General features: G+C 36.9%; 1 protein-coding gene across 4 annotated transcripts in view; it reads right to left on the bottom strand.

Moving 5' to 3' along the window:
• Positions 1-3,048: 3,048 nt before the first annotated feature.
• The window catches only part of BIRC6 (baculoviral IAP repeat containing 6), a 176,039-nt gene continuing 154,981 nt past the window's right edge, over positions 3,049-24,106 (bottom strand). For all 4 annotated transcript variants that reach the window (XM_084283516.1, XM_084283518.1, XM_084283517.1 and 1 more), the window contains 8 exons: positions 19,259-19,404; positions 18,323-18,433; positions 16,918-17,135; positions 16,151-16,312; positions 13,982-14,059; positions 7,844-8,032; positions 5,406-5,540; positions 3,049-4,366 (listed from right to left, as the gene is read on the bottom strand). In XM_084283516.1, the coding sequence (XP_084139642.1) occupies positions 4,187-4,366; positions 5,406-5,540; positions 7,844-8,032; positions 13,982-14,059; positions 16,151-16,312; positions 16,918-17,135; positions 18,323-18,433; positions 19,259-19,404 (1,219 nt within the window). In that variant the 3' untranslated portion in view covers positions 3,049-4,186. The remainder of the gene's footprint in view (positions 4,367-5,405; positions 5,541-7,843; positions 8,033-13,981; positions 14,060-16,150; positions 16,313-16,917; positions 17,136-18,322; positions 18,434-19,258; positions 19,405-24,106) is intronic.

The following is a 24,106-nucleotide window of genomic DNA, read 5'->3' as shown; positions in this document are numbered from 1 at the left end:
CAACTTGTTTTCTTTGGGCCCTTACCAGAAACAGAGGCAGAGGTGAGATTATTTTGGAGCTTTACTGTAGTAATTCAGTGAGTAGATATTGTATTTTCTACACCTGTGTTCCAGAGAATAAAAGAGCAGCACCAACAAGATCTCAGGAAAATGAAATGTTTTTACCTGTCATTTGTTTTAGTAAATGTGGAAACTACTTTTACAACATTCAGCTTACCATACTTCAGAAAGCTCCTGTTCCACTATAAATGTCTGTGCCTTCCTCCTTATGTTATGAGCATTTATGGGAAAAGAGAGGGAAAATGCTCAGAAAAGTGTTGTTCGATCACAAATAACTCCCTAACGTAACGTAGGTATAAGTATATACATGCATATATGTGTGATAAAAGTAATAAATTGAGTACATATACCTGAAATGGCCTATGTGCCTTATACTTGTTCCTTAGGTTAAGGAAAATGTAAATCTTTGCTTTCCATTGAAAAATCTTTCTAATTTCTATCTATAGGGAGTTGACAGTCCAGGGAGGGGAGTCCACATGATGGTGACTGGCTTCTGGGGACAGAAGAAAAGAACACTTCTAAAACCCACTAACACATGGGCAGTGTCGAGGAGAAAATGAAAGACAAGCCAGAGCAACTCCAGGTAAAAAACTAAGCCTAAATAATTTTTCTTTAGAGGGAATGGCATAACACAGCATAGTCCTGGTTTAAATGTAGGTCAGCTGGATTTTTGTTCAGATACTTACAGGTAAACAAAGTAAATTAATAATATGGCCATTTGCCTATCGAGTCATTTGCCTGAGGATGTAAAATAGAACATGGTTTATGTAACAGCAGAAATGCTGGGGAAGAAAAGCTCCCCTAATAAGCATCCTATGTATAAATTGCACAGCATAGGGGACAAAATACTGTTTTGGAGCCATGTTTTCCAAACATTGTGGTTCCTGCCAGAACCTGAGGGCTTTATTTGATATACTACACTATTTATGATGGTTTTAGCCAATTTAACCTCTGCTTGGTATATTTCTTTACTGTATTGTGTTGGAGCTTCTTTATTTTTTCCAAATAAAGAATTGAAGCTTTACTGCTGTTTAATAGCTCACTATTCAACTACAGTTCTGATGACAGGCCCACATTTAAGCTCTCTACCTGCTATCAGTAGTCCAGTGCTTTACCTGTGCTGGAATAATTTTTACCTCCTGCATAGTCATCTCCTTAACAGGCTGGTACGAGTGCACAATCACTACCCAGAACTTATGTGAGAGGCTGAGAGCACAAAAAGCAACAGGAAAACCAACCAACGCCACTGCGCAGGCTGACATAGACCCAGACAGGTTATATTCACACATACTTTATTTTCTTAGTACCTAAACATCTAAAGTGTAATTATTGGAGTGAAATGGGAAGTTGTCCACAGCATTCTTATGTTTATCTTTTGCTGGGTTTTGTCTCTGGATTTTTTTTTATTTCCTTTTTGCACAGGTGTGGTAGAATTACAGAGGAGCATTAAGCCATGCGGTTAGAGCACACCTTCCATTCGAAGGAAATACATCTGTCAGAGGTAGCGTTCTTGTCTGTATGCAAATTGTACCGTGTTTACTGCTACAAAATAGAAGTTGTTTATGTGTAGAGATGACTGTAATGACTGGTTTGCTCTCACAGCGTGTGGGATCTCACGGGTAGCTGTTGCGCTGCTCCCTCTTTGGTAGATTGTGGTGGATCTTGGGCCTGTGGTAGTACCAAAACAAGCGGAAAAATTCCATAAGGCTCCAATTAGCAGTTTGCTGCCTTTTGTGCTTTTGAAAATATTGTTTACTTTATTTTTTAAAAAAGAGTTTCTAGAAGAAAACATAATAAAAACAGAGTTCAGTGTGATGGCTAGAAATTGTGACCTCAGTACAGGTTTCTACTGAATTTGATGGTAAATGATTAAAAAAAAATGCTAGTTTTGCTTTTTAAGGATTGCCTGAAGTAACACAGAAGTACCTAAATTGATGTTTTGGGAGGTATGAGAACTAGCCATGTCTTTTGTCAACATGCCGCAGAATTTAGAAAGCTTTTACTGCAAAGTAACGTAGCTAACACTGTGTTATACCTAAAAAAAAAAATAAAAATATCTGAAAATACCTATTTGGCATCTGTTGTCAGGGTTACAGTTTACTCACATATTTGCAAGTTATTAAGGATTGAATCACTGAATTAATTTGGTACAATGTTGCTCTGTAGCACTAAGGCTGGAGCAAAAAAGTTGGTATGTGGATACAAATTAGAGTTTAATTTCCCATGCAGCTGTTTAATTAGGCAGATGTAAACAGCAGTGACTGCACATTAGCATCGCTATGGTCCCATAAATACAGCCTAGAGAAAAAGATAGAATCATGTTATCTGCCCTATTAATGGCTGATCAATGCAAGCTAGGTATTTTTTACTTTAGTGTTTTTTTTTTAATGATTAAAAACATCTTTAAGTATAAGGTGGATCTTATACTGGACGTTTCTTTTTGGTACAAATGCCAGGATTTTATAAAAAGACTGTACTGCAGGCAGGCAGTTTAAGTACTAAATGAAGAGCTTTAATAGAACCTACCAACTTAAATGTAGTTGCAAGTTAGTGGGTAATTTTGCTTCTGGAGCCTTTACAAGAATACCACAGTCCCTTTGTACAGTAGTAGTAGGTAAATAAAAACCAATCTAGAGAACTGCAGCGCTATTTTAACACTGATAAAGGTCTAACATGCTGACTATGTGGCATAAACTCTGTTTTATAAATTTACCCATGTAACAACAGCACAGAACTGCTTGTTTTGCTTTCTAAGGAGGAGTCCCTGAAGTAACAAAGAAGTGCGTAAGTTGCTGTTTTGAAAGGTGTGTGATATCAGGTTAGGCCTTGGAATAACACAACGTATGAACAAAACAGAAAAATTGTACTTTGGTCAGAACTATGCATGTCTTTTAACCACCAGCATAAGAACACGACCTCAGTTGGTGCCACTTTTAATGATTAGAAATTATACATTGTAAAACAAAAAGTGAAAAGATTCCAGCGTGATACTTATAAACAAAGAACAAATAGAAAACAAAAAAAGATATTTTTTTTTGCCTGATTTATACTGTTAATAATACAACAGATCATTAGTCTGAGGTAATACCAGTATGAACTTTTTAGTCCTTCAAGGACTACTTAAAAATTAAGAACAGCGATAGTAATGTATGTTATGGTAAAAGCAAGACTCAATAATTGAATCAACCAAATCCCTCACTCTTTTTAGGTAGGGATCCGTGGCTGCCAGTATCAAATTGGAAATAAGCCTGTACAGTAGGAACTACAGCACGGTAAGATTCCTGCATGGCATGTCCTTAGCCACTGTCAGTACTTAAAGTACAGTTATTACGTAAAAATCAGACATTTCAACAGAAAAGACTTTGTTCCAGAATAGCCCTTAAGAAATTTAGAATACTGTTAGTTTGCATAAATTAGCTAAACAAAAGATGAATTCAGAAGTCCAGATTTTGGCATGAGGTAAAACCATGTGCATTTATTTCGTCTGCATTTTAGAATTAGTAAGCATAAAATTAAATACGTTGACTGTAATGAATTCAGTCATACAAGTGCAAGTCTTCAGCTATAACGTATTTTATGGCAGTTTATTTAAAAAATGTACCAGTAAATCATAAAAGAGGGATCATGTCCATTTAACTTTTATTGAAGTATACAGGAGGTTTTCTTTAGAATCAAATATGAGCATGAATATATGGCCAAACGTAAAATCTATCAAATTCAGTGAAAATTTTCTGACTTTAAATAGTAGCTGTAAGAATGACCAATATATATTCTTTGTTACAACCGCCCTCACTCTACAAGTAAAAAAAAATAATAAACATTCAGTAAACATTCTTTCCTAAGGTAGTTTCCCTTATATATCAGTGATTTATCCATTTCTTGTATACATAACTTTTTAAACATACCAATCAGTGGTTCTCACAATTGAAAAATAAAAGCACAAAAAAGTTTACACTCTTGTACAGGTAAATAAAAGATCATCTTGAATTAAACTGTATATCCTTAAGGGCATAGTATAGTTTCAATTTCATTGCCTATTACATAATTAGCTTCTTACATACAAATATTGACATATTTGGCTTGTGCTTCAAAGCCTTTGTGTCTAGAAAGTCCATGTCAATGCAACTCATAACTTGAAATCAGGTGGGATATCTTTACTGCTGCTGGGTTTAACCTGTTCGTGCAACATTGTCTCCTCTGAACTTGTTGTGGCACTGCATTTTTCTGTGGAGTCATCAGTATCTGGATCCAGTCCTTCAGGACAGGGAAGTTTTAGAAGTTCTTCCCGCAACTGAGCTGTGTGACGCTGAATGTACAAAAAAGAAATCAGTGCTGAAGAGCAAAGTTACAACATTGCTTTCACAATGTTTGAGGAGAGAAGGCAACAAAAGGAGTAAGTGGAAAGGGTTTTAATGTATTGTTTCACTGCTTGGATAATCTTTTCTCATAGTTCTCTACCTTTACAGATTGATACTTTCTTTATAGTGACAGTAGCCAGCAGGTGCTACTGGGGACAAATTCAAGGCAGCAAACGGAACGGTAGCAAATAAGTTTATCAGTATAAATGTTATGTTATTTCTCTTGCAGTTGACTGACATCTATGCTCTGTGATCAGAGTAACTCCTGTAACTCACAGTAACTCCATTTTGAAGACCAGTCACATTCAAAGGACAAAAGGTATAACGATAGCAAAAAGAAATCTTAACTATTTTTCTTACTCCTCAAGGGAAGGAAAAAATAAATCAAAATTACAATTTTAATTGCATGAAAAGGTTTGTATATAGGTCTGTTGCCCACATGGAAGACACAAAATACGCAAATGATAATACTTGGCTAGGAAGGAGGAAAACATTTAAATAGTTGTAACTGTATTGATAAAACTTTTTAGAACACAGGATAAAACATAAAGGATTATGCATAAAGTAATGGATCATGGTTTAATGACTGTGCTTATCTATCCCAAAAGTTTGTTTTCTGGCAAGGAATTAAGCTCTACTTGTAGCGAAGATCAGTTGTACAACAATTTTATCATAAACAAAAAGCAAGCCAATTCTTAAAACAAAAATCAACCCTTTATATTTTACATAAGTATTTATGGAAAAATAGGTAGGATAAGAACTAAAGAAAAATCTTGTAGAAAAAAATACCAAGAAAGGGGGCCTGCATATTCACTTTATCTTGTGACAGTTGTCAAACTTCAGTTTGTTTACACATTTTAAAGTTGTTAGTGTTTTTTGTTGCTGTTTGTTTTTAAATCACTGTTGTTATAAAACTCAGCTGCTATTCAATGTCATCAACAGTTGTGATCTTGGTTTACCTAACAAAATTCTGAAAGTGAGTCTCACCTTAAGAGCTGCTGCATGATGGGACATGGTCCTGCCTACCCGCTTGTCACTGCTGTACTGCTGTATGTCTGCTATCCACTCCTCACACTGAGCCATGATCTCCACTCTTTTCAAGTAAAAATGTTTGTGGATGACCTGCAAGGAAAGATCCAGGATGAAAAAACATAGCGTTGTTATCTAAGAACCATATACTTTAACAGTACAAAACCTGCAAGACCAAATGTGAGTCTAAATGGATGTAAGGAGAAAAACCCAAACACTACGGGGATAATTCAGCATTGAACCAAGAGGTGGAGGTTGGCCTCTATATAGTTTAAAAAGCAAACAAAACACCAACAAACTACAAATCACACAAAGTTGTGAAATTCTTCTTAGTGTTGCCTTTGTCTTAATAGCTTTCTAGAACTCTGCCTGTTGGAAGAAACAATAAAATTAAAGAAATTTTATTGAGCACAGAGGGTTCTTGCCAATATTGCAACATAATTGACAAAATCATCTCTCTCTCTAGAGGTTAGAGAATGTAGCTATTTGACTAAAGAAAAACTGCATATTGAAAGCACAATAGGCCTCAATTCTGGATGCATTCCTTGTATCCTTAATGGAGTTTGGAAGAACTCCCACAGACTGGCACTTTAGATCCCCTGAGCCTACTTGTCATTTAAGACACCAAAGGGAAGACAGCTCAGATTCGTTAAGACAAAAGGTAGCAAGAACTGAAGCATGCAACTTCTTTTTGAGACCTAAGCTTCTGGGATGCCTTTGCATTTATATTAGTGAGTGATTATCCAATTGGTAGGGTTCCTAGCACAACCCTACAACAAATTGAAGATCTTAACAGCAAGCTAGTCTTAGATAAATACTCAAGAGTCATATTTTCATTTGGGTGCAAATTCAGCTACTGCATCAGGGGAAAAACAAAAGTAATGTTTTCCAAAGCACAATTTCCCTCTCCCTTTTTTTCAATAAAAATAAATGCCATTTTTCATAATGATAAGGAATACGTATTCACAGAAGCATTATTGGAATTATCATAAATTGAAAAAGCACTAGGTCAGACTCCATGCTTAAGCTAGTATGACTATTTTTTAACACAAAAGCAACCTATCTCAGCCTTGAACTTTTCCTCAAAGTTATCATATCTTCATATTTCTTCTCCCAATCTTGAGGATTTCATCATACTATCCTAAAGAAACATGCCAAAAGGCACCTGGAGAAAAAATATTTAACTGCTGGTATGCAGGTTAAGTGTTTTTTCATTCCACAAGACACAGTAGTTTAAATGGATTTTTTTTTTTTTTGCATCCCAAAGGATTTTTTTTTTTTAAATCAACAGCCAGAAAGGGACAGGGGACCGTTTTCTTACTCAGATACCACACTTAGCAGTGTGAATAATCTTAGAATAGTTTTACTTTTTCCATATTTTAGTAGGAAAACAATAGAAAGCAAAGGAAACAATGGAAAACGCACAAGTTCAACCTCAACTTAGAAATGGCTGTAGTTTCAATAGCCTAGAGCAAAATGTATTTTTCTCTATTTGCTGGTAGTACCATGAGATGACTCATGTTTGATCACCCAGTTTGCATTAATATTCACACAGATTCTCTTAGTGTACCTTCCACTCTTCTTTCCTTTGGTCTGTTTGGACCTGCTCTGAGAAAGGAACTGGACTAGAGATATTGAGAGAGGTTCCTAAATTATCCTACAATACTATGTCTGAGTTTTAGTCCATTTTCAGGCATGTAAACAAATTAGTTTCTTTTAAGCAAGTATTTTTAAGGCAGTGTGAATGGGTGAAGGTTAGTATTGGTTTTATCAAGACAGTTATTTTCAAAGAATAGATGTCTTTTATGGATCCTTTTACGAATAATGTGAAGGCTGGAATTCATTTAAAAGTATTTTTCCAATTCACATTGTTTTGGCATATCCAAAGTGTTTCCTAATACTTGACTCAAATTCACGTTTCTTAGAAAAATACTTCGCTGTTAGCTAAGCTGATTAAGAGACACTGAATGCCCATTTGTAAGGCTGATCCAACAGCGGTTACTGGGATGTAAAAGGCACCACCTGGTGTTAAGAGTGAGCCAACCCCTAGGAACCTCTTATCGCCCTGTGTGCCAGCCCTCCTTACAGCTTTCTGCCTAGAAGTCCCAGTTCCTGTGCATTGCCCAGGGATCTGTGAAGTCAGGTAAATCCTTATTCACTTCAGTCTCTAGAGTCAGCTGCCCCAGGGACTAAAGAGGATAAAACAGACATCTTGTGCAAGGCATGCTTCCAAGTATCTGCATTACTTTCCACACTCCACTAAACAATGATTCTTTGCTTGTACTATAAAGCATAGGTGAAAAGGAACATACTGCAAGAAAAATGTTTACAAGATCAGTTTCTTTGACTATTCTGATGTAAACAAGGTATAGTTTACTTAGCTTCACAAAACCTACCTCCTTAAAACACGGTGATGGATTTCTGATTTGTTCGAGCATTGCCCACTTGACCGTTGCCTGTCGTATATTTCCGTCATACTCTCTGGAGCTCTGGGTACCACTTGGAGTACCTCTTGAACGTTCATAACCTGGTTCATTAAAATATGGTTCTGCTACCAGTATTAGGGATTGGACAGACACTAACACCTGTTAAGAGAGAAAAATAAGTATTAAAAACGCTACTCATTTGCTTTTTACAAATATGCCTAATTTTGCTTACTTCATGTGCAAAAACACTTCTCTGACTAAATAGTGTTATTTGTAATACACACTACTTGCAAGTAGGAAATGTCCATGCTTCCAGACTGAAATCATTACTACATGGTTAAAAATTAAGACCTATGACTGTATAGTTAGTTCAAACACTGAGAAAATGACAAAACTAAGTTAAAAAACAAACAAAAATACAAATATAAGCAGAAGAAAACATTAAAAGGAGACTTCTGATTGTATCCTTTTGTGAAAGTGCTAACAATGGCATTTCCAGCACACAATATATGTAGATGTAAGATATCCACTACAGAAGATTAAAAAACAACAACTCAGGGCACCTGTTTCTAGGGCTGCCTGTCCTTCCAGCCTAGATACAATTTAAAGCTGGGAGCCATCCCCTGATTTAGGAGTCCAGTTTGTGAATTTGGATGTGAATGACAAGAGTCATTCTTTTTCTTGGAACATGCAGAACACACAGTTTACATCAGATAGACACAGCGTCAGTGACCAAGGCAGTGTCCCAACAACTAGCTAGTTTTGCTCTGTGCTTAACAGCGGAATTCTCTCAGATTCTCTTGTAGCAATGCCAGCATAAAAACATTCCAGCTTTCCCTCCTCTCTCTGCCGTGTTTATTCCTACACAGACGCAATGCCAAACAAGTAAGTCATTTCAAAGCAACAGCCAAGAACCAGTTGAATGACCCAGGTTAATCTCACCATCACCTCACAGAACCAAATTCTTGTTTCTCTTGGTGCCATGACGCTTTCTGTTTGTAATCGTGTAGCTGATGTGGCTTAACTGTAGCACAGAAGGGCCATCTGGCCCTTTATCCTAATGGAAAGGGCACATGCTTGTGCAGTGGGAAATGTGAACTTGCATCCCCCTTTGAGCTGAGATAGAGAGCTACACGTTGTCTCCCTTGCCTGCCATGCACTGGACTAGCAGTAGCCATGGCGATTTTGCATTACACCAAAAAAAAAAATGCAGAGAAATATAGTCAAATATAAGAAAAATATTCCTCGCAAATCAGGTCCCAGCAAGAAAGCAGTCATTTATGACACTAAAAGGCAGAGGAGTAACGTACACATGCAAAGCCCATGTAGAGTACTTCAGGTCCAACACTTCAGATACACCTGGGGAGTTTGAGACATCTGTGGCCTTTACATGTATCTAGAACTAGTTTGTTGCTTTTCTGAGTTTTATACTTTAAATATATAATTTTAAAATAGCTATGGTAGAGAAATTTGACACTGTGCAGCATTGTATTTTCTTAGCCTTAATAAGCAGTTGTTACTCTATATTATAATTGTAATGAATGAGAAACTAAACCAATTTTCCAATTTCATTTGGGTCAGAAAAGTTAATTGCAGGAGCATTTTGGGTGGTCTGACAATAGTTTAATCTTTGAGCCAGAAAAAACATGTAGTACTTGATTCTTTCCAAGCAATTTATTTAGTCCTCCAGCTGTTTTCTATTTAAAAGCTACAAAGTGTTTTTTCTTCCAGTACGTGGGGGGGACTTCTTCCAATAGCCTTCTTGTTATTTTCAATCTCAAGTCCTAAAAAGCATTAGCATTTTAAACTTAAATGCTGCACGAGATTTCTAACAACCAAATCTAACATTAATCTAAGAAAAAGTATTTCACTGAAAATGCAGTTTCCTACTACCTTTCTACATCAGTTTTATGATTCCAAACTTTGATTACAAGATTGAATCTTGGGAGAATTACACTATGTAAGGAAATACAGCTTAGATCTCCAAATCATACTTATCCCTTGTAGGGAGAGCAAAAGATGGAAATTCCACAATCTCTCCTGGACATCTGTCCTAGTGTTTGATTACCCTCATAGTGAAAATTTTTTTCCTAATACTTGATCAAAATTTCCCATGTCCCATCTTGTGACAACGGGTACTTTTCCTGTTGCTCTGCACCGTTAAGAGGTGTCTGGCTCCATCTTCTTTACATTTTCCTCATCTCTTTGCCATTGCTCCAGCCCCTTTTACACCATATGTTGTAATCCACATCTCACAAATTTGGCTAGAAGGGTTCTGAAGGAGACTGGATCAGAGGTGAGATTTACCAGCCATCAGAAAGCTTCCACAGTTCAGAGATAACCTCTTCCAATTACCTCTGCCTTTTCCATGTCCTTTGTCTCCAGGCTTCCTGTCCTATTGAGCAGCAGGACCACATTCTAAAGACTCTTTTGCTGCCAACATACTTACAAGTAGTCCTTCTTCTTTATATCCCTTGCAATTTTCAACACCAGCTTTGGTTTTCCCAAGAAATTTGTCTAATGTCTTGGTATTCCTCACATGTAGCCCATCCCCTCCTACACCTTCTGTGGACTTCCTCTTTGTAGTTGAGCTTAGGCAGAAGTTCCTTATTTACCCATGCTGGCTTTTTACCACTCTTCCTTAACTTCCCCACACTGCAGTAGACTGTTCTTGAACCATTAGGGGACTGATCAACCAGCTCCCTAAGGCCAATTCCTGAACAAGTTGAAATCTCTTCTGCTGAAGTCCAGGTTTGCAGTTCTACTACACGGAAATGGAAACTGTACAGTCTTCTAGGATTTGAAAATGTACCTTGTCCTATGAAATTATTGCTCCAAGGAATAAATTGAGAAACTGATATAGGGACCCTGAAAACATCACAGCAAATTCTTTTTTTTTTTTTTTTTTTAAAGCATGTGCTTATTGCCCAACACATTTCTATGGCATAAAACTGAAAATATTAAGAACTGTTTAGTCAATTATCATAACTTAGTATGTCCTGATAAATTCTGGACTAATTTAACCCTGATTGTTACTGAAGATAGTATAGCTACACTTTAACCCTCTTCAGATTTATTCCTCGTGGACTTTGGACAATCAATAGCCATTATTTAAGACATGACCAATAGGACTACTGTTTGGAAAGAACATTTTGAAGAACCTGCCTACTGTACTGTGTTTCTTTTCTGGTGTGCCAAGGCTATCTAAAAGTCTTGAAGAAAAATGAAATCAGCTTTCAGAGCCACAAAACCATCACTCTAATCTACAAGAGTGAACCTGGCCTGTAACTCACCCTATAAGACCTCCAGAAGTGATTACTAAGACTCATAAATGTAAAGAAGCCAAGCACCAAAGTGAGGACTGGTGGCAGACCATAAATGCAGCAGACTGTGTTTCACTAAAGAGTTTTAGCTGTTTCACAGACATAACTGCATCTGTTATACCTGTGAAAGCTATCTTAATTGGCACTATGCTTTGCACTCGTTTCCAAATGCTAATTATATGGCTCTGTGGAAAACTACAGTACCTGGCAAAACAGAAATTAAAAAAAAAAAAGCTCCTGTCCCCCAAACACTGTTTTTATAGAAAGGTGTTACATAAAACATCAAAACTTAAAGGTACTTGCAAGGCTTCTTCATACACTATACTGCTATCATACTACTAGCCACAAGCCACTGCTCTTTATTAAAGCATTCAGTCAGAGCAGTCTTTCTAAATGTTTTCATAAGGATTGTCTTCATTATGCTGAATAATAATGAAAGAGAAATTCAGACCTCTGGATGTCTTTTGGTTTTCTCCTAAGGTAGCCAGCCAGTGAAGTTGTCTTTCAAAAAAAAAAAAAAAAGGGGGTTGGTGGTATTTCTATTTTACAAATACACACAAAACCAGCCAGCTACTTTCAGACACGTAGCATGCTTTCTGCATACTTGGATCTTTTGCCTGCTATAGAAAGAACATAGGATGGCTCGGGTTGGGAGGGACCTCAGAGATCATCTCGTTCCAACTCCCCTGCCATGGGCAGGGACGTAACCCACTAGAGAAACCTCCACTGGCCACCTTAGGATAAAACTAAAAGAAATCCAAAGGTCCAGATTTCTCCATGTAGCAAGTAAGATATTGCTTCACATGACAACTAAGTCAATCAAATGACTACATGCTTCTGAGTTGATAGTTTGCTAGCACACACCTCTATTTTTTGTTGTTACTAGCAAAGTAATCCTGCCCAACCACACCAACAATCAGAATCAAGTACTATATAGCTCTTTGGATGTATTTTAAGTAATGTGAAGTGGCTTGTCACACTGTCAAAAACAAGGTGGCAAACAAGGCACCATCCAACCAATTGGATCATTTTGTACAACAATTACATCGTTACAAAGTAACTGTCACAAAACCCCCCATCATAATAATCTTAAGAACATCGATAACGGCTGATCTTATAAAGACTCATTGGGTCTTTCAACTTGGAAGCTTACTGCTCTAGCAACCTCTTCAGCAGAATCTTGAAGTTCCTCATAAATAGGCTTTTGCCATCAAAAGCCCAGAGTTAAAGATTAAGTAAGACAGTACTTCCCTTAACTTAGAGAAACTAACTGGTAAGACTTGACAATAGGGAACAGTTTATAACTGAAGAAAGCACTGGTGAAAAAAAAATGAGTAAAATCTTCTCAGACATCAATAACAGGTACGATCTACAGGAATACACTGCTGTTTCACCAGCATAGCTTGCAAAGCGCTTTAAGGACAAACTAAGGCTTGATGATTTATCATTGTTCTGAGAAGACAGAACTCTAGATTTTTATAGCAGTAAACAAACAATTTCTAGCAAATTTTGAGGTTTTGCAGAACTGTTACTGATAAAATGGCATCCAGTGCAACTAGAGCTAAAAAAAAAACAGTTCAGTGAAGTCAGACTGCAGTACTTGCTACATGTTCCTCACAGCAGGCTTCAGAACTGCTAAGTTTCAGGATTGGCTTTACTGAAGCTGTTTACAAAAGCAAGGTCTCAATACAACTCAATAGGATCTCTGGGTAATAAAGATCATTTAAGATTACATGCCTCCAACAGAAACTCTGTGGTAAGATAAGCCTACGTAAGCCTTCTTTGTCTGTGGTGGTGAATCCCCTGAGTTAAAAACTGGAAGCGTGTAGCTACTGCCCCAGAATACCAAAATCACCTGCAATGCTGTGTTAAATAGCTATGTATTTCGTTACGTTATCAGTACATGTGTAAAGGGCAAAATTTGAAAACTACTAATGCAGTATAAACAATACTTAGAAAGAGAATTAAATATCTGTCACAAAAATTCTACTTCCTGTGTTAAATACAAGTGCTAAATATAAGAAGGGGGGAGGCAGCTTTTCTCCACCTTGCAGCACCATAATCATTTGCAGATACAAGAAAAAGTTTGAACAAGGACATGACCCGGAAGTTTTGTATATTATGTGTTTTCAGTGTAGGTCCTGACAAATTCATGTTACTGTTTTGTATAGTCTGATTGTAGCTGCTAAATATAACTGCCTGGATGTAAGTAAATACAGATCCCATCACAGCTGCTGGTACAATGAAAGGACATTTACATGAGGAAGAAAAAAAACAAACATCTTAAAGAGGCACTGAGAATGACTCAGTGCTGGACATTCGCAACATATTAATTTCATCCCTGTAATAGCACAATTAAACGACATCTAACTTTTGTGAACTTCCCCACAGTTTTTTCACTCTTCACTGAAGACTAGTGTGTAAATGCATCTACCCTCACTTGTGAATCTGATGCGAGTTTGTTCTCCCATGGTCTGGACTCCTTGGAAATCAGGCTGATTGTGGCAGCTTTTTACCTTCCAGATGGCAACTCTTACTAACAGCTGCTGGATCAGACCTTGCTTGTTGACCTAACATATAGGTGGACCAAGCTCAAGTCCATTTGAAAAATATGTCCTAGACAATTTCAGATGAAACTGCTGCTACCAGTGACAGAAACGATGTCACAATAGGACACTTTCTGGACTTATATATATGCTTATTTGAGAAAGAAAATTCAGGTTTAAAAGCACGAGAAGAGAAACTCTTAGGACTGACAGATCACTGAAGAGAAAGAAATGCTCACCTGCAAAAAACTTGACGTCTGGGGATTCCATTTCTCTTCTGGCCTTCCGTGCCACGTGTTAAGTATGCTTAAACACACCTGAAAAAGTGATATTATTAATAACATAGACAAATATAATAACCTAGTTCTAGTTACTACATTAAGTTTTAGGGTTTTTTTTTGGACAATCTTTTGCATATATTTGACTTTTAGAATTAAGTTATTTGCTATGATACTAATTTGAAGTGAAAGCACGTAAAAATAATGTGGATAAGGACAAACAGCATGCTAATAAATGAACAAAACAAGTTAAATTACTTTTCTTCAAGTAAAATCTACTGATTCTAGTGGCTCCAAAAAATAAATGAATCATGAATATCTGATTTTTTAAATTCCTGTTTCAATACTTTTTTAACACTTGTAATTATTGTTTCTAAAGAAAATCATTCTGCTTAAGCATTTCAAAGGTGCTCTCTTTTGCACAGACTAACAAGGAACTGAAAATATTCATTAACTCTTATGACCGATATGGATTTTTGCAGTGAAGCCTACAGAGTCCTTCAACCTTATCACAAAATTGAACAATCAAAGTGAGGGAATGTAATGAGACAAAATAGAAGAAATTTAGAGGAGAGTATGCGCCATGACTCTCCAGTCTGAATTACATTCTGTGTCTGCATTAAAAGAAAACCCATTGTAAAACTCAAAAGGAACATGAGAGCTTCTGAAAACAGTGAGCAAGGGGAACCCTTGAAAGAGTGGAAAATGAGAAAAAACATTGGTCTGCAGATAATTTTTTTGCATTAAAAAAGGCTGAAGGAATGCTACGCTGGTACAGGCAAAGCTGTTTTGTGGGTCTAGACTTCAGAGCAGACATACAGACAGCTTTCTGTAGTTTTATAAAATTTCCTGTGTGCTTATTTTTTGTATAAATACAAGTTGCATTTCCCTGGTATGTGCTTGACTTCCTGTTAGGTTTTTGCAACCTTCAGAATGAACTGTACCATACAAGGAGACTGGAGTGCTGGGAGGGACCCCTAATTTTCTTCAGCTTTTAATATTCTTTGAGTATTTTTTAAGCAAAACAGTTATTCCATCCTTATTTTAGAGTTACATTTTCTTTTTTAAAAGGATACCGAGATTAAGGAATCCCTTTTTCTTCTTTTAAGAAAAATCACTTCTGCATGGCAAGAGAGACAAGGCACTTGGCAAGTATATTTGGTTGCAGCTGATTTGAAGCATACTTTGCCCATGGAAAGGATTCTGGTTACTTCAGCTAGCCAAAATAGATTTCTGCCTGGTTAATTTATCAAGGATGATGGAAAAGAACATTTTTTCTAAGTCAAAATTACTTGATTTTTGGTCTAGTCCAGCTGATAAAGGCTTTACAAAATAAATTATCTCTAAAATAATTCAGAAAAGAGGTCATTCCCATTTGAAACAGTTACATTGCTTTTCAATTCAGTTTGAAGACCAGCTTTAACAAAACACCTTTCTCCAGTACATCAGGAGTGGCTGTTCATTTGACTGCAAAAAGAAAAAAAACAAACGAGTACCTCTTAAATCAGAGAGTGCAAAGCACCTCTCTCAGCCTAATACCCATACCTGTGTATTTTAATCAATAGTAATTTAAGAGCCAATTTTCATGAATTTTAGCAAAAAAGGAGCTACTATAGCACTTAGTGGGTAGCTGCAGAACTCACTCCTATGTAGCACTGTAGATGAAGACATGCAAGGTTGCCAAAAGTCACTGGACAAAGTGGCCACCATTTTCACTGAGGGGCCTGTTACACTGCTGGAGGCTGGGAACGTGCTGCTCAGCACTTGCCCTTTTCTTAAAGCTCTCCCACAGGCAGCCAGTGCTGGCTGCAGCTGTAAGATGGCAAGCCCAGTCTCCACACTACCACAAAGCATGCAGATGAATGACCTGCATTTGGGAACACTGCCAGGTTTACCAAATCGAGTACAAAATATGCCTCGCTCTAGAAAAATCACCTTTTTGGTCATGACTTCTTCCTTACAGCTAAAGGCAAGATGCTGGACTAGGAAGGCCTTTGGTCCCCCGTTCTTAAACTATTTAATCTTGGAAGTTCAGAATTATCATGGTTAAGACACAAAACCACAAAGGAACAAAAACAGACAAGTTTCATCAGTTTCACTTCCTTGTGCACAAGAGCAAAGTTGACCTACCTTGCCATCGTTGTAGAGGTTTGGATTAAATCTCACACTGTGGCCTCCAGTTGTTTCCAGATTCACGAGTGGAGGGGAGTTAGGATAGTCTTGTGGAAAATACACATCAAATTCAAAGCATCCGTTTGCATAAGGGGTGTCTGCAGGACCAGTAATGAGAACCTACCATTGTAAGAAAAAGAAGACAGTTTTTAAAAAGAACCCTTACATTTTTAACCCTGTTGAGATTTTTCTAAGTTATATGGAACATTTAATTTCCACATGCTACTTTGCAGAAAACATTGTAGGCATCATCATCATATTCAGGCTATCAGTCTGTTCACTTCAATATTCTGGGTAAGTGAAGCTCTCAGCTAATGTCCATTTCTTCAGACAGACTACAAATGGAAAGCAAACTGAAAGGAGCTAACTCTACCTCCTATTGCGTGTTACTAATTCAATTCTGTCTTCAGACTTCAGGCCCAGAGACATTCAGTGTACTTCTCCATACCTACTGCTTTTAATTGACTTAAACTGTAGTATGCAAAGATACCATTGGACCACAATCGAGCAACAAAACAAAACTTTTCACTTTAGAACAGCAGAAGAATGAACCGTGTCCTGTTAAGTCTCCTTGGCTAACAAAAGTTAAGTGTCCTTAGTTGGTAGATGGACACCCCCCCCCCACCCCCCAACTAAGTTACTGAGAAATCAGGATCAGACTAAATGAAATACTTCTGGTTTTTCTTCTACACCCAGCTGAAAGAGGGAAATAAAAATAACTTCACCTTCATAATGTCAAGCCGCTCCTCATCACAACGTACAAAAACACTGGATGAAGATGAGAGAGGCAGTGATGTTGAAAGAGTCACAGCTTCTTGAGCAAGACGTCGGGCTCTGGCAGCACTGTTGGCGTCACTTGCATTTTTTACCTGAGACATGTAGTGGTAATTTACTTTAAAAACCAATTTTCCATCATCGTCTTCAGAAACCATTTCAAATGTGTCTGGAAGAGAAGAAAATTTTATTGCATCAGGAAAACAGTGAAGTTACTAATGGATCAGCCTTAACATTCTGAGTATTAAAATCAGCAAAGTTTAATTTGCATCATGAAAATATGTATTTCTGAGTTAACAGTGCTCACAGAAAACAAAGCATTACCAGTGTTGGGTCGAATGAATTCCTGCAGCAAATGTACAAGCATTCATATGTAACTTGTCCAACATACGCCATTTCTGATTTGGAAAGCTACCAGTTACTCCAGACCAGGCATACAATGATACTTATGAATACAAAATAATGCTAATAATAGAATCAGCGTGAAACAGAGCACCAACAGTATTTAATTGTGTGGTGGTTGCAATGTTATTAAAAGATCATAAAAACTTATAGCTAATTTTGTTTTGTCACTTACAATGCAAAATCTACAGCTTGGCTGTCAGGGTGCAAGGCTACCATTACAAACTTTCCTATCTGCGCATTCTTGGCATACAATTCCAAAAACATTTGGGAGGAAAATCCCTTACAAATACAACAGCAAAGAAATGTGATTGCAAATGCACTGCAGTTCAAAAAATTTGTAAAACATGTTTCTGCAATAATTTTATAGCTCTATTTAGATGAGACACTAGTAGTAGTTCTCGAATTTTTTTGAACACGTTCCCTTTACGGCCAAAATGAGAACCAATTCTCATCATGTTTTCCAAATACAACATAACAAGCTTTGTAAAAGGACAGAATGGAGTTTACAACAGTTTCATTTTACTTTAAAAACACATTTTGATCTGAATGCTATTCCATTAAAAAAGTTATACTTTTAACAAACATCTATATAAACTCATATAAGAGTTTAAAAAAACACTACTAATACTGCAATAGAATTTGAGGACTGAAAAACTCACAAATCATTACAGAAATGAAAATATGGACACCATCACTGAATTTTGTGACTGGTCCCTTGAATTCATCTAGTGTATGCATAATATGTTCCATATTTGTTCAATGAGCACATTAGTTTGTAACCTGAAAATACAGACTTGTATAATTTTCAATGTGTAAAAAGTATCAGTGGTCGTGACATATGCAAAAAGCTAATCACTTAAAAAAAAAAAAAAAAAGGATTAATTGCAAAAGATTACATATTTCTTAGGTATCTGCTTTCTAAAATACAAACATTAACACTTCTCAACTTACCAAACTGGAGTTTTTTCATGACAGCCACATACTTTTCTTCAAGAGAGCGTAAAACAGACAGAGGTTTGGGCTTCACAGCCGCCTTTTTGGAGTATTCAGCCATCTTCTTTTCTGTTATATGAAATGTGATGATTATTTGTAGTTAATAATGTAATTTTGAGACAGGTACGCCAACCATTTGGGGATTATTTAACTTGAAATGACACTTCATGATAGTGTCTGCAGAGAATTCTGAAAACTGGGGATCCCTCAGAGCATACAAATCTGTTTTTCTAACTACAACTTTTCATTACCTGAACAGCTTAAAGTAAATAAAGATCGTTATCTCAGCTCAGAAATAATTAATGACTACTGCTGTTATGAATATTCATTTATTGATTCTTCTAATGATTTTTCTTAAGCAAGGCTGACATACACTTGTGTGGATGGACACTCGCGCAAGTATTTTTCATGCACTCTCCAAAATTAGGAGCTGGTTATATACTCCTTGATAATATCTGCTCCTACTAATTAAGCTACTTAATCTTTAGTTTTCTTTACTAGACAACCAGATGGTTGTTTGACTGTCTGCAGGTTCAATCCATGATTTATATTTTTGTTGTGCATTTACTTATACTAATTCAGAAGGCTTGCTTCTCATACCAAAAGCCTTACTACTAATGGTCACATACCTCATCTTCTGATGAGAAAAAAGACACACTACTTAATTGTGCTGAAACATGTGAGATGTGTGACTTACTTGAATTATTCTATATTCAGCTTTTAACATTTAAGACTAACACAAGGGTCCAAATGACTACATTTGAAAATGTAGTCGGTGACTGGGGGCAGGAGGAAGTTTTTTCTCTTGCTTTGAACCCAATGTTTCAGTTATCTGCTCACGAACGCATTACAAATAATCACTACACAGTATTTCTAAAGGTATTTCTATTTTACCTTGGTTTGCCTGGCGCAAGCTGGTGGTAGCAGCATAAACTATCTCAGCAGTCTTCTGTATGTCTGGTACCAAAAGTGTGAGCCCCTCTGGTTCTTGATCAGATGCATCTGGTTTTACTCCAGCTTTAGCTTTATCTTTTTTAGACCTGTTTTTTTTTTTTTTAGTTAATATTGGAAAAAAAAAAAAGATATAACATGAGAGAAAATTTTTCAACAAATTAGACAGTACTGAGAATGCATGTCAACAAGGAAAATATCAAAGATCAAGCTAAAAGCCAATGTTCTGAAATGGAATGTCTCTGTGTATCTCCAGGTTAATCAGGTATCCAGGTTAATTAATCCAGGTTAATGCTGCTTAATGTAGCAATCAGCTGTGACAATAGTGAACATACGGTCTTGATTTGACAAACAAAGTACAACTGATATGAAGAGGAAAAATGTGAAGACAAAGCCCACTGTAGAACTGTACTAGTTTCTTGCTACAACCATTTAGTAATTCCGGTAGTTATGCTGCATACTGTCTTTATGTTTGCACACTTTCATAAAGTGTTAGAGAAGCTTCCAAAATCAATATAATAAAAATCATGTCATGAATGTGCACTTCATCCACCCACGCAGATCCTGGTGTAAAGTCAATACTTAAATAGATAATATGGTACTTTTTCCTATTCCACAATACACGAACAATTTTCTAAAATACGCTCATGGTAAAATGCTAGGAGATTGATCGTCTAGTCAAAATTCACACTGTGCCTATGAACTACAAGGTAGGCATTACAAGAATTAAAAATGATGTTTCTCTCTCTCTGCAGTTCTCTTCTGGACTATAAAAGATAAGACCTTTTCTTTAATCAAGCAATGTAATGTAGCATAATTCTAAGTCTAACAAATGTAGATGGCTTCTATATTATATATTTATAATTGATGCATTGCAAATTCAAATGTCAATTTAAACACCTTACTATTTTAGAATTTGGGAATTTAAGAGCTAGCACAAATTTACATTGTTATCCTGCAAAACTTATAGAGATTTTTATGCTAACAAGCCTCTCCCCCTCCCCCACTTTCTGTAAAATTTTAACAGCACTTGTTCATTTTAAGATTCAATCAAGATAAACAGCCAAGAAGCACTGGTTTTCTTTCCCATTACCATACCCAGAAGCAAAACCAAGCTATCTATGCAAGAAGAATTAGCAATGCAATGCTTTGATGTTCCAAACTTATATTTTAGCCACTATCAACTACAATATGCTTTCTGTATTTTGATCTAGACTGACATCAGGCATAAATAATGAACTCAATATATGAACATGCATAAATAAAGTACTCAATAGAGGTGATTATATTAATAATGAACGTCTTTGTACCATACCTAATCAAACGAGAATTGCCTAGAGCACATTAATAACAACCTTCATTACTGCAGCATGGTCCAGTTTCCTTGTTCTAGATTTAATCCAACCTGATGTCAGCCCACTGCTGACTTCAAGCAATACTTAACTTCAAAGTACTCCCAGCTAGGAGGAAAGCATCAAAGCCAAACAGTGCAGAGTTTAAGAAACAGTTGAAGAAAAAGAAGCAGCAGCTGCCTCTCCCATTTACACTTTCCTAAATCCTTATCGCTGTCTTCTCCCTTGGGGAAATCTAGGCTAAGATTTTTTAAATAGCCTATTAAGGTCTGGTATGTATATTTAAGTCCACTAAACCTCAGTGATACCTGACATGACAGTCATCAGAGACGTGCTACAGCCATCAGTCCCAAGAAAGGTGTATGGATTTAGTACTGCTTGCTATTGATGTAGAATGCTTAAGCTCTTTGCTACAGAACCCTTGGAGAAATTTTGGTTAAAATAAAACGTCAACTGGCTTACAGAAGAGAAAGATGCCTGAAAAGCAATGAAAATGTAATTGGTCCAGATACAGAAAGTGGTATTCATTCTTACAAATTTATTTTCCAGTTCTCTTGTAAGGCTTTCATCTGCCCTGTGGTTTTACAATTTAGACTACCAGCTTTTTCCTCCTTCTTAGTCTCAGAAGCAAAACATTAAGGTACTGGTCTCATTAGACAAAATGCTTAAGCACATGCATAAGACCTCCTACAGACATACTGACAGCGAACACATGAGCACACAAAGGATATTTTCACTCTACCTCTGAGGTTAAAAATAAACTTGGTGTGGAAAATATAAAAGTCTATACAGTTTCCATCCAAAGATGGTTATGAAATGGGTGAGACAAACATAATCTAAAGCCCTGCAGGCTTCACATACAACTGGTGCACAGAAGAATCTCGGTACACACAGAGAAAGACTGTGAAGCCTGCTGTGGTCTAGCAGCCTGCTGGATGGATCCTGAGTAATGTGTGTGTACAACACGGCTCTGTCGGGTCTGGTCTTGGAGGTGAGAAGCAGGACTTTCAGGGCCGTGCAAACATTACTCCTGAGACAAATCTGCAGCAACACCAAATACGGTATTTTGGTCCCCAAACCTATTTCTTAGCACAATCTGAAACCCATGATATTTTGTATGCTAAAGAGAAAAAAAAAACACTCTGGTTCATCTCCTGGTTCATCATATTTCATCTCCTCATTCACAGAAGTGATAAGGGCAGTAGGATCCTTCTAGTCTTCCCCACACTGTAGCAGCCTGCATATAAATTTATGTATGCAGGTAAACTAGCAGCATTATCAAATTCCTGAGCTCCAATTACATGTTTTTCAATGGTATTCCAAAGAAACAAAAACAAATAATATCCATAAATAATAAACTAGGGTAGAAAATATAACCGTGTAACTATCTTGCTGTACATATTCTCTATTTTTAGAAAATATTTACAAGTCTTTGTCATACCGTGTATTCCTTTCCTCCAAGATTTTGCGTGGAGCAAAATGTCTCAGTTATTTGATGCAGGCCAAACCTTTATCTAAATGTTACAATTTTCAGAGTGGAGGAGCAGCCAAATATTTATTTAGGACTTAAAACCTTCCCTTTGCAGCTTTTCAACCACTGAAGAAATGCAGACAAACTCATGTCAGCTTGTGTTTAAAGGGATGACAGTAACTAATATATTTGCTAGAAGAGACAGCAGTGTACATGCTAATAATTTAAGCCATTAATTTAGCTTGTGCTGGAAGATGACAGCCTTCTTTTCACGCTGTGATAAATGAATAATGAACGATACACTCCCAAGGCAACTTTAATTTTTAAAGCCAATACTTATAGTTACTCACTCATGCCAGGTACTTAGAGGTAAACGTGGTAATATGGAGTGATACATTTATCAAATTATTCACAAAGTAAAGGCAGCGAACCGTTCAGCCCCTCTGTACTGCAGAGATGCTGCTTGTAAGGCAATTCCACTCAGTTTTATGCTGACGGTCACTCTGCTGGGAAAAGGTTTGCAACCATGGCAGCCACCAGCACTATGCCCCCCACCTTCCGTAGGCTTCCACATGCACCAACCATGCATGTTCCTTCCACAGACTCTTAGACCCATCTAATAAAATTAGGCAAAACAAGCAAGGGACTATGCCTTTGCAAATAAAGCACTGACAAAAGCAAACAGCCTCCTCTGAGGTGGCTCCCCACACTCCTTGGAGCTTCAAGCACTGTATTTACAGACACTAAACTGAAGCATTTCAAACCAGTAAAGGCTGCAGGACTGGTCCCTGCAACCAACCATTAAGTCCGAACAGGACCTTGAGAGTGCATCAAAAAAAAGTGACAGAGGCTTTGTCTTAAAAAAAAAAAATAAATAAAAAATACGGATTCTTAGGATCCAATTAGAAAGGAAACTGTTTGCAAAATGCACCGTTACTCAAAGAAGTTCTGCAATGTAACAGTGAAGACAATGAAAAGCCATAGCAAGGAAAATGCCTCATCTACCCTACCTGCCTCATCAAGTTTAGGAATGAGCATCTCATACCTAAACGTCTTCTCCATTATCCTGAGGTTTTCTGATTTTCCCATAGTGCTATGGCATTTGAAAGTAAACAAAACCAAATGCTTAACTGGAATCCAAAACCGAACTGTCCCCCTTGATCAAAGTGGACAGTATTGTTCCAACATGTAAGTGACATTTGGTAGACAAGCAAGTAGCGCTGCTGTTCAGATAAAGGAAAATTTTGTCTTTGAAAGCAGATCCCCTAATTATGTTGTTCTTCTGGCGTTTGACCTAAAAAGGGCAGCAGATTGTCCCATTTAAGAAATTCATGCCAACACTTGCTTATGTTGCTGGCAAACCTTCAGCTAAAAGGCTGAGAATTAAAACCTTCCACCCCAATGACTCCAGGCTGTTCAGGATGTTGGTGTTTCCATCCTTGTCTCTACCCTGCTTTAAAGACAAATGCTATTATGCTTAAACCACCCAGGGAAAGACAAGGTATTTTTTTGAGCTGATATATCAAAATAACACAAGGAAGTTATATAGACACGTAACTGAACCAATCATAAATTTAAAATAAAATTTATAAGTTATTAAAATAATACTGATTGTGCCTGAGGAGCTATTCTTAGTTTTCAGATCCTAAGCTAACACTGAAGAACTAGTAACATCATATCTTATTTTGCTGAAATAAAAAGAGCTTACAAATAGCAATGGTCATGTGCCATTCTGACAAAGAAACTTTTCAGACTTCAGCTTCGGAAAGTGATGTGAGAAGACAGAGGTTTTCATGCCTGTTAAATCTGAGGCTGTCCAACAGATGCCCAGATTAACAACAACAACAGAAGTAATCATGGTGGAGAGATTTACACATATATTTATACTGGAAACTGATTACACAGAGGTCAATTATGATTTTCTTTTCTTTTTTCTTTTAAGATTACATATACTGTGATCTACATAAT

The sequence above is a fragment of the Netta rufina genome, assembly GCF_964035555.1.
Source record: "Netta rufina genome assembly, chromosome: 3".
In the NCBI taxonomy this organism is placed as follows: Eukaryota; Metazoa; Chordata; class Aves; order Anseriformes; family Anatidae; genus Netta; species Netta rufina.
Note: the sequence above shows the minus strand (reverse complement) of the source record. Positions and strands in the feature narration are given on the sequence as shown.